This window comes from Puntigrus tetrazona, chromosome 8 (assembly GCF_018831695.1).
Source record: "Puntigrus tetrazona isolate hp1 chromosome 8, ASM1883169v1, whole genome shotgun sequence".
NCBI classification, from domain to species: Eukaryota; Metazoa; Chordata; class Actinopteri; order Cypriniformes; family Cyprinidae; genus Puntigrus; species Puntigrus tetrazona.
The window spans coordinates 13760125-13772132 of NC_056706.1; the positions used below are offsets into that span (position 1 = coordinate 13760125).

Below are 12008 nucleotides of genomic sequence, written 5' to 3' on the forward strand. Positions count from 1 at the left end.
ATAATAACAAGAAATATTTCTTCGCTCTTAAACATAAAGGTGCTTCACGATGCCATCGAAGAACCTTTTTGTCTAAATGGCTCCATAAAGAATCTTTAACAAATTGAAGAACCTTTCTGCTTCACAAAAGCCTCGTTCAGACTGATAGCCCAAATCCGTTTTTGTGCATATCCGGATGGAATCTGATTCCACGCAGCATATTGTAAATGTTCATATCAGCTCTCTTGTTTCTCAAAATGTGCGTTGGTTTCTATGGTAATGCCGTTACGTTGTCATGCCTATGCTAAAAACAACAATAACAGCAATACAGTTTACAGTACAGATGTTGACAACATATTGCTATCATGGCTGTGGTGTGTTGTTATAAAAATAATAAACACAGAGGCTTTATTTCATGCTTCTGTCTCCGATGCTTTCAAAACTCGAAGGGGTACGCGTACTAGTATTTTATATTGTGTTTTTCAGCTTGACTTGCACTTCGCAACAATACAGCCATGTTTCTGCAAATATGTTCAGCATGTTTTCTGCAAAAAAGCGTCTGACATGTTTACGTTTTACGTGGCGTTAGGACGTTGAAAAGCTACACTAAATCTGGTCAGACTGAGACGGATTTCCAGTAATGCGATTTGAAGAGGATTCCAAACTTACATACGAATGTAGCTAGAAACGGATTTGCACAAATCAGATTTTATGTAGTTCGTAGCTGTTCAGACTATCTAAATATGATCAGACTTCGATTGGATTTGGTCTGACAGCCTGAACGGGGCTTAAAGGTTCTCTGTGGTGAAACGAGCTTTATCCAATTATAAAAAAAGAACCTTTGACTCAATGGTTCTTTATGGAAACAAAAAAACGAAAGTGAATTTTTGAATAAGTGAATATTTCATAAGAAAACCGTAATGACATTTCACAAATATTACCGTTTTTACCGCATTTTTTCATCAAATAAATGCAGTCTTTGTTGGGCATGTGAAGATTTCTTTCAAAAACTGTTCAAAATAATTTCAAATCTTTAAAAATTAGTCAGCACTATAGTGCAGAGATGTTATTAAAGTCCTGTTTGTTCTAAGTCAGCTTTTTTATGCAAATATTTCTGTGCTTCTGTGTTTTTGGTTCCTTAGATGGAAGGTTCAGCCACAAACGAGCATTCTTTCATCCTTTACTCACTCTCGCGTTGTTTCAAACGTTAATGACTTTTTTCTTTTGTGAAACAAAAAAGTTGATCTTTTTTTTTTTTTTTTTCGCATACACCAAATATCATCTTTTGTGTTCCGCAAAAGAATGTCATTCAAGTCACCTATACTTCAGTTCATGACGCATGTTACGCACGTATGCAAGGAAAAGCTATTACAAAGATATTGTAAATGAAACATTTTAAAATGATGCTATAAATAATAACGTACAACTGCAACTTTTGGCTGAATGTTTGAAAAGAACCAAAATTTTAGTAACAGAATCTTTGATCCGTCACCATAAATCATGTAAATAATGATGGATGATATACTGATGGAAAGATTTTTTTGTTTGCAGAGATTTGCAGCCTGCGTAAGTGTGGTATATGTGCATTGTGCTATTCTGAGAATTTTAATTTCAGAGCGCCACTACTTATGAGAGGTTGTTTTACGATGTGAAACAGAAGCACAGCTTTAGCCAGATTTGAATCATTTTGACGCATGCCAAGAAATACAGTCATGGCAATGTTGACGTGAGAATAAACTAATTTATACAGTCGTGTTCTCGGTGGAAGCGAGTCCTACTTCATCCACTGCTTTGCATCTTGTTCCCTAAACTATCAAACTTTCTCTGATGTATTGACATGGGCATTGACTGTGCCGACAGTTTGTATGATTTGATAACGTTCTCTCGAACTCAGTCTACTCTGACTGGCAGTTTCTTCCTCATGCGTAATGACGGCAGAGTCATTTCAGAGCCGGATGAATCCCATGTGGACACAGAGCAAATTATATTAGCATGGAAATTAGCCTAGAAAATTGAATACATTTTCTGACCTTATAATTATTTGTACAGTTTTTAGAGCATGCCCCAAAATAGAGCGGGGTTTATATCAAAATGATTACAGCCCGTACCCAAACTACTATATGTCAACTACTTGTAATAAGTCCTGAGTTTGTTTTAGTGTTTAAATGCAACACCGCTGTGCCAAATATTACCTTATATTGCTAAAAGGTTAGGAGAAGTACTTCTCCAAAGCTACACTGTTATATGACATTTTATAGTATATTTGAGCTAGCGAGTGCGCCATAAAATACGTGCTGCTTCTAGAAAGCGTATTTTCGCCTTGTCAGCAGGTGGTGATTGAATGACCTTGTCTTGATATCTTTGACACAGTTTTGAATGAGATTTCTTACCGAGTTGCCCTGCAAGCTCCTTTTTTTGGTTATTGCTACGTTTGAGGAAGTTCTGTATTTATTTAAAAAATTTATGGCACCCCAGGACTGTTCTGTTCTCATCATGTTAAAGATCTCACAGTTTGTGCTGTGATTGTCTGACCCTGTTATTGACAAGGTGAAGGCTTTTTCACTGCCGGCCAGACTATTGCTATTCATGCTGGGCCAGCTTATTTTATTAGGAATTATGTGTGGATTGGTATGTTTTAACAGTGCATTCAAAGGGATGGCTCACAAAAAAACCCGTCTGTTTATTTACTGCCCTGTGCCAGTTTAAACATCCTGTTAGTTTTCTGTGAAAAACAAAAGCAATATCTTTAACTTTTAGTGTCAGTTTTATTTAGTGTTATCAAACCAAAAGGGCAGAAAAACACAGTAAAAGTAATCTATAAGAACTGTACACAATACCTCGAGTATTCTGAAGCTGTATTATAGCTTTGTGAAAGAAATATACTGAGATTTATTTCTCTTTTGCTTTTTTTTTTCGGCTTTCCTTTCCCCCTTGCAACTCTCAAATATCATTCCACATACAGATGCAGTAAGAAATATATATATATATATATATAAAAAAAAAAAAAGGATTATGGGACGCTAAAGGCTGGAGTAAATGTAATGGTAAATTACATTTTAAACTGTTTTACAATAGAAAAATGCCAGCAGCATTGTAGATATCTTTTTTTGAAAAAACATAAAATCTTTCCAACTCCCAACTTTTTCTTTTTTTTTTTTTTTTTTTTGAAGTAGTATATTTGGATGCATCACATTTAAGAATGACACGAAATCTGAACGCGTGAACGATGACTTAAATTTCAGTCTGTACTTTACGCAACGCTTCTGAAGAATATAGCTCACCACTCATGGATTTTTTTCTTTTATTTACTGCAGCTCTGCCTGCCATAATCACTGTGAATTATTGTTGTACGGAAAAAAGAATGCGTTCCATGAAGGCAGCGTACTGCTTTGGAACAACACGAGGATGAGTAAATAATCGCAAACTTTTCATTTTTGGGTGAACGATCCTTTTTGTCGCTCTTAGCATCCAATAATTTACCCAGCATTGAAAACAATGAAACTCCAAAAAAGTAAAGTAGTTGGCTTTTTCTCATGTTTGCCAAATTCATCTTTCGGAAGACGGGAGAGAAGCGGCTTGAAAGATGCATGGGATTGCGGTATAGTGTCGTTATAGTGGGGAGGTGTCAGCTAGTATAGATGTCTTTAATGGACAGTGGCTGGGAGGCCTGTTTTCTGCTGTGAGTCAGCTCTGCTAGAGTTGAGGATGCACTGTTTGATGGGCTATAATCCTACACCCTGACTAAGTGACAAGATATATTATCCCAAGGCGAAATCAGGGCTGTTGGTGTGGAAAACGCATCAGCCGTCAGCGAGACTGATGCACAGCAGCTCGTGTTATGTTTTTCTCGCTCAGCGACGTAGCGCTAGCCCATTTTACAGCTCTGAAGAGAGGCAGAAGGAAGTGTTTTGCTCTGTGAAGGGAGGCAGAAAGATGAAGCTATAGGAAGAGACAAAAAAAAGAGCTCAGTAGTGCTTCCGTAGACGGTGTAAAGGTATATGATTGGTTTTCTCTTATACAGCGAGAGAGTCACAGTTTAAATAAAAGGAATTGAAATTCTCAATGTTTTTTTTTTTTTTTTCATTTTGTGAGGAACAAAATGACCAAGTCTTTATTGCGGTTTGATCCGATTTAGTTATACCATCAGCAAGGTCGTGTAGGAGGAAAAAAAAATCTAATTGTTCATAAGACCCATTCAGTTTCCTTGTATGATTTCTCTAAATCGTATTTTGTGCGTCTTTTCTTTAGAGGTGCACTCAGTCATTTTTTTCCTCATTAAAAGTTTCACGTAAAGAAATGAATAACTTTTTTTTTTTTTTTTTTTTTTTTTTTTTGCAATGTGGCTTTAAGACTTTAGTAAGACAAGTAGACCCTTCCTGGTGACTTCCATAAACAGGCATGTTTGCTATAGAGCTGGACTGACATGATGTTGATCTGACTTAGAATTATGAGTTAGAATAGCTATTTTAAGTAAATAAGGATTGTAAGTTTGTTTCAGTAATCCTATAAACAACCATTTATAAATGCGTAATTGATGTTGTAGAAATAAACGTGAACATCTCTTCAAGTTACATACTGTATATCACAGATATTTAACTTTAAATTAAAAAAGATTTGTAACCCATTAGCAATCCCTGAGGGAACTGTAATTAGAGAACATCCTAATTGTACACAACTAAACAGCTTTTTATTCATACATTTCTGCTTTCACTATTACAATTTATATCATGATTTAAATTGATTTGTATATAATGATTTATATACGATTTATATATAAATATATTTTTGTTAAATATATCAAAAATTTAATTATACTTAATAATTGTAAAACTAAAAATCATCAACTTTTATTATTACTAAATATTATTATTATTATTATTATTATTATTATTATTATTATATAAAAATATTTCATGCTACTTTGAAAGCACAATCTATGGAGCTCTGGAAAACCTTTATAAATGTATGAATAAATAATGAATAAATGATTATCTATCATGATTATTGTCATTATTAATTATTATATTAAAATGTAATAGCAACTAATAAAATAAGAATATAAATATACAACTAATATTTCATTTAATGATGCCAGTAAATAATAATATTATGTAGAAGTCTTACTGAGCTCAAAGTGTTTTATAATGCATAAACATAAAAGTGCGCCAAAGATGAAGAGCCTGCAAAATGTAAACAATAACTTACTGAGTGCACCTTTAGCCCAGAGACAGAGAACACAGTGAAATGCTGAGACGCAAAGCTCACGACCCGCTGGGTTCTCTCTCTCTCTCTCTCTCTCTCTCTCTCTCTCTCTCTCTCTCTCTCTCTCCCCCCTCTCTTTTGCTCATGTCCTTCAGGAGCAGGTTTGCTTCAGCAGGGGGCAGACTCCTCAGCTCTCCGCAAGCTGTGGTCCTCCACAACAGAAGGCAGCATGTCTGGCCTTGTGCTACTTTCCCCCTTCTCCTTACCTAAGTCTGTCAAGGTGATTCAAAGAAAGAGAGCGAGAGGGGACTTTCAAGGAAACTCGGTGTAACTAAAGGAGTGCTAGACTTTTAGTTTGAGCATAACTAATTACTGAGATCCACTCAGATGTGGGTTTTTTTTCTGAAGCGTGGAGCTGGGTGTGTGATTATTCCTAACCTTTGATCGCACTCTCAGTTGTGGCGTCATGTTGATTTCTCCACAGTCTGTGTGTGTGTGTGTGTGTGTGTGTGTGTTTGCGAGTGCGATCTGGCTCGGGGAAAGTCTCCTGGGCGTCTGGCTGAGTCACAGCAGCAGAATCCATTGTTGTCACACGTAGCAAGGAAGCTTGTGACATCACTGATTGGACACACAGTCTTTGTGAAGCGGCCGCCTCTTCGCCTGATGTGCATCCACCAACCATGAAATGTTGAAACAAAGTGGTTTTTAGTCATAAATGGCAGAAGCGTTTTTTTGAGACCCTTTTTGACTGTATAGTAATTCTCCTCTACAATAAGAATAATTACCTTCTAGAAAACAATATTTCTTAAAACTTGAACTGTTAATATTTTTGAGGGGAGAAACAACGATTTTACTTTAAATTGCCATTGAAATTGTCAATTTTAAATGAAGCTCATTCATGTAAGACTTTCAACAAATGACTCTTCAAAAGGCATAAATATTTGATCAACCAGAAACATTGCTTTAATGTCAACAAACCGCCTGCAACCAGTACCGCGTCCGTTCTGACATCATCGCTTAATTCCCTGCTAGAAATAAATAAACCACAATTAAGCCACGAGGGACGTCACGTAATGAGCAGAATCAACACGTTTAAGCTTTTCAGATGTTTGGGGTTGAAAAGTTCAGAATAAACAAACAAACAGAGATGATGTCATCGTCGAGGTTGCTGATCCCAGCCCGAAGCTAGTCGTCGTAATGAAAATGAGTCAAAGCTCAAATTTGAGTTTGAGGGAGATGGTTGATGGCAGTGTGAAAACTGTTGACTTCTAGTATTGCTGCCAGAAATCCTTGTATTCATAGGACTTGACCAATTTGTTGCAGGCCGTTGTGTTTGTCAAAATGTTTGCTTGGATAAACAAAATGGCCAATGGCATGAAGAAATGAGTGGTCTGTGAATGTTAGCAGTCAAACAATGTGGTTTTCTTAAGGGTTAATGCCAATATAGAGACCACAATGTTATTATTTTTTATTTTATTAATTAAATTTAAACATGGATGTGTAAAAGGAAAGAAGTGACTAGAAAATATGTAAATAAATGTAAATTTTGTTCTTTTCAAATTAATAATAATAATAGTTTTCCATACATTTACATAATATGTAAAATAAATAAAAAAACATTTTAAGTTGTATTAATATTTGACAGTATTTTTATTGTATTTTTTTAAATCTAGGAAATAGAGTCTTGGTGCAAGACTTTCAAAAACATAAAAAAAAATTCTTACCCAAAAATGCTAAGGTAGTGTATGAGAATTTTGGGGGTTTTCTAGTAAAAATAACTATATTGTGAATGTTACTGTTACCATGATAAAAAATTACTCACATTGTGATAAAAGATTTTGGTCATACCGCCCACACCTCGTGTGAAAATTTGTCTCTGGCTGGTATAGGGAAGATCATTTAAATTCATTTAATACCACTTTTCGCTCAGTTTTTTTCCCATCTCTCTCTCTCTCATGCTCACAATCAAAGATGACTGCATCTTGTGGACTCTCTCAATGTTTACAGCAGTCCATTTCTGTATCTTGTTTGCCAACAGAAAAAGGGCACAAGTTTTTGGATCTCTCCCCTTACAATAATTGCTATACTTGCAAGGACTATGAGCATTTCTCTGATCTGAACGCTGCTTCTGGAAGCCAAGCATTCAGATTGCTGCTTTCCAAACACATGTCGTTGCAAATGTGAACATAGGTGGGACTTTGCTCCTCTAGTGCAAAGTTAAAATGTGATTAAAAGAACAAAGGGCCAGGCTTGCCTAATGCTAATGAGAATGCTAATGGCCTGATGAGAAAACGGTGCAAATAGGTGTAACACAGAACAAGACACACCTGAGGGAGTCTTTTACATCTGACAGATGCCAGTACAGAACTCCAGTGCTCTGCCCCTCAACTACTTTAAATAACATACAGCTTCTAAATGAGAGCTCACTCGGAGGGGGGTCGTCAACCTGCTAAGCAGAGGTCACATGCATAAAATATCAGATTTGGTGACGGTGTTTGCATTGGCATAATCAGATTATGGCTGGAACTGAGGAGATAATGGATATTGTGTAGTGGGGTGATGCAGTGACTGGATGATTGCAGTGAAATATGTAGGTGTTACTGTTACTGTAAATGTAGAGACAAAGCTGCAACTGAAGCATAATGAAAACACCCTGAGGTCAGCAGCTTTTAGGTGCATCTCGGAGCAAAGTGCATCCCAAGTCCTGATTAATAACAGCATTGCCTCGACTAAATGTAAATGGATCATATGATATCATAAATAATATACAGGCTTTGTTCCAAAACTTAGCGAGCTGCCTACGTAGGCAGCATTTTAGAGGCTACATTAGGTTTATTATTATAAATTAACATGATGGTCCACTCATAATCATAACACTAAATATGGCAGCTATACTCCTGTCTCGATGTTCATATAGCGTTCGTTTTGGCCAGCATGTTTGTAGGCAAAGCGCTGTCACAATGTGAGATTCTCTTCACAACTTTAAATTGCTCTAGTTATTGTAGCAATCACATTGCTTGTTATCATAGAGGCCCTGACATCTAAAATTGTAATTAATGATTGAATCTAGATAATTACCTGATGCACAGAGCTTCTTTCAAATAAATAACGTTCCCTTTCAGACCGAATAATAACACTGACAGTTGTTTATAGGAGGTGCCATTTAACACCAGGTCTGTGTTTTTAATGTGTTTGGAAATTGCTTGTACTGTTTTTTTTTTTTTTTTTTCTGAAAATATTTCAGAATTGTGTTAAATGCCCCAGGCGTCACAGCTAAAGGAAAGCTAGAATTTTTAAGGCACAATATACAATCACTTCTGCAGTGCTCCCTCTGATTTCCTTTTTAAGTAATAAACATTGTGCTTCCATACTTCTGCTTTTATGATTCATGTATGAAATGATCGATTTTCCATGCCATGCTTTGACAAATACATTAGACTCCGTGTCACAGTAAAATACAATATTAGAGGAATCTGTTAGGTGCCGTAGTCAGTTCTCACAGGCAAAAACAAAGAATGAGCCGTGCTTTTGCTGCTGGCTCTCCGTGCAGACACTGAGTTATACAGGCTCTAATATTTTAATGAGTGTGTTGAATAAGAACGCCTTCTCCTATGCCGTGTTTCGACGCGAGGATCATGAATAAGTCAGGATTCTGTCTATGCTTTCTGAGGAGTTGAGCAACCCAAGCCGTTTATGAAATCTTTTGTAAATTCGCAAAAAAACAGAAACAATTGATATATCCTTCAGGATGGATAGTATGTTTTTACCGGTCGATGCCATGGATTGAGAAACAAGAAACATATTCCCATTTTTCAGAGAGGATGTTTCAGTAGGTGATATTAATTGACAAGTGTGAGATGGAGAGCTTGTAACCTGCCATGGAGGAGCAAAGTGAAATTTCGCTTTCTTCTCGCAGCTCCAAGGACACTCGCCACAAAAGCCCTGAAATAAACAGCGGTGTAATGAAAAACGACAACAAAAGTGTCAGACGTTTGTTTGGAAGACTGACTGTGTTTACGTACTCTGCGACTCTCTCGTTGGAGGGGTTCCCAGGAATCGATGCTTTAATTCTAATCGAAAACTCTGAGGTTCCTTTTGATCTTCCGTTATCGGTGTACTTTTAAAAAGCATAAATACTTAATTATATCTGAAGCAACTTGAATTAAATTCGATCTGAATCCCAGAAACGTATAAAGACAAGTCTGGAGCCGCAGTGTGATCCTTCTGTTGAGCAGAATCCGATTCGTAATTAGCAAGAGGTCTCTCTCTTCATGTTTTTTGTGGAACTCTCAATAAGAGATTTCTATCGGTCCAAATACCCTGTGCTTCCTTTGAAGATATCTTTGATATACGGCATTGATATAAGGTTGGGCTTTTGTTCTTTCAGAAATGAAGAACGAAAGAGATTTTTGTCTCGAAAAAGATATTGCCTTACCGTTGGGTGTTAAGTCTTTTGATTTTGTGTACGTCATCTTTGAAATAGACACCCCCCTCACACACCTTTCATATAATTCCCCTGATGTTGATGCTGTGCCATTCAGTCGAGATCTCGGTAGACTGGAAAAAGTAATGTTTTGTAACCTCTTAATGGTCTAATTGTCTGAGTTTATATATAGATTAGTATCCACTTGGACCCAGTGAAAGGCCTGATGAAGAGGGTATGACTGTTCCTCTCGAGTGTCTCTCGAGGGTCTTGTCTCCTCTCTGAACCTTTGTCTTTCGGTTGTTTTCAAGAAGCGCTTCTAATCAAGTTTAATTTGATCCCATTCTCTGCATGAATGATTGATCTGTTCTTTTGCACAAGAAATTTGCACAGTGCAAACAATAGACTAAAATGAGGTTACATTTACATTTAATTCTAATTAAAATCACAATCGACGGAGAACCGGATTAAAATTTACATTGTTATTGCATTGAACGCGTGTTCGTTTGTCATGAAATGACCCCAGATCTCAGACGGTTTTCTTTTTGATCCTTCCAGGGAGCAGCGACCGATGTCCCTCTGTCTGTCTCGTGATGATGAACCTTTGCCCGGGCTGGAAATGCTGCCGTTCAGGCTGATGCAGCAGGACTGCACAGCGGTAAAGACTCTTTTGCTGCGGCTACGGAGGACCCTGCAGGAGGTAATGTTCCACCCTGACAGTTGATTCATGAAGCTGCTATGGCCTTCATCACGGGTGCATTAGAACAGGTAGAAGAGCTCTCCGTGCCCTGCCAGTTTCATGCCTCATCATTCAGGGTGAACACCAGGAGAATCTCACACTCAGAAGAGACACATTCAGTCAGTATGTAGGCCTTGGTTAGAGTAGAAACTATACTTAATTTGACACGAACGAAAACAAGGCTGTGAGAGGAAGAAAAGCATGTTAGAGTGTTGATTTGATCAACCAGTAAAATGTTACAGCAAGACTATTAAAGTACAGCTACATTAGACTTTTTAGACTACTCTTTGGATGCATTTTACATTTTTGCATATATTACATGTTTTTCATAGAGGTTTATTTATGCCATATTTGTTATTAATTAAACTTTTTAAACAGTAATATGACACACTTAAGTGTGTGTTTTTTGGTTTTTTTTTAGCATTAATTTAGATTATTAATTTTACATTTGTGATGCTTGAATTTAGTTTAGTCTTACAACTTTAGTATTGCATTTCTACTTTTTCAGAACGTTAATGGAGTGTCTGTTGTGGTAGCAACGCAGGATTTTATTTGAAAGCTCTTTGAAGTCACTACAGTATTAAGCAGTTTTATTCCTTACAGCTAATAATGCTAACCCAACTTGATTTATTGACCAGAACACACTTATTTCCATTCCACATTTCTCTAAGTAGTAACTGCATGTACTCTGTTTTACATTCCTTCGCAATAACAATCACTTTCTTCAGTGAAGGTCCAGAGAACAGTGCACAACAGAGGAACATGAATATTGAAGAGGAGGTTCTTTGGCCTCTTTTCTGACTCTTCTCATTAACATGTAAATTAGCCATCTTCCTTCAGCGTTTATAAACTACAGCGTAACAAGAATCACAATGACTTGTGCAGTTGTGCTGTGGGTTTTATTTGCTTGACCAGTGATTTTACGCACAGCCTGTCCTTTAATTCTTTGTGTGTCTTTTGTGCTTTCGGTCTTTTGATACCTTGTTCCAGACTAATTTAGGGCAGCGCTGTGAGGATGCTGGTTCAAAATGTTTAGAGAGCTTTTGATTTAGCCAAAAGTTAAGTAGTAAATATATGAAAGGGGCATAGATTGTCTTCTCAGACTTAGTTACATAGACCGGTTTCAGAGCCTCAATTAAGTGTGTCTAACTTCCCAGACATAGTTTTTTTGTTTCAGTGCTACCTAGGCTTGAATTGAATAGCTCTTATACCTTTGAACATTATTTACTGTAGTGCCTGTTGGCATTCAGAACCTGGCACAGCATCCTTCGTGGATTAAACTGGCTTTTTGTTGTATTTTTATTTTTTTTTATGTGTGTGTGCTTCCTGCCTGTTTCATTTACATAACTATTGCATTTCCCACCAGCTAAAACAGTTCAGATGTAGCCATGTGCATATATAACCATTCTGATAATTACTTTGTATTCTGAGCAGAGGTTTTAGTTTTAATATTGAACAGGGTAAATTCTTAAATTACTGTTTTGCATTTTTCAGCAAATAATTTTGACCTTGCTTGACAATTTGCTGTGTAGCAGATTTAGTTTGAATGCACTGGGAAGAATCTGCATTAGTGAAACGTTTGTCTTGCTTTGGCATTCATACCTTCTTTGATTACCTCAATATGTTTGCACTTTTCATTACAGTTTTCTTGTCCTCTCCTTGTAC

General features: G+C 36.8%; 1 protein-coding gene across 5 annotated transcripts in view; it reads left to right on the forward strand.

The window, feature by feature from the left end:
* ccser1 (coiled-coil serine-rich protein 1) overlaps nt 1-12008 on the forward strand; it is a 65121-nt gene that overhangs the window by 15303 nt on the left and 37810 nt on the right. For all 5 annotated transcript variants that reach the window (XM_043247029.1, XM_043247028.1, XM_043247030.1 and 2 more), the window contains one exon: nt 10163-10304. In XM_043247029.1, the coding sequence (XP_043102964.1) occupies nt 10163-10304 (142 nt within the window). The remainder of the gene's footprint in view (nt 1-10162; nt 10305-12008) is intronic.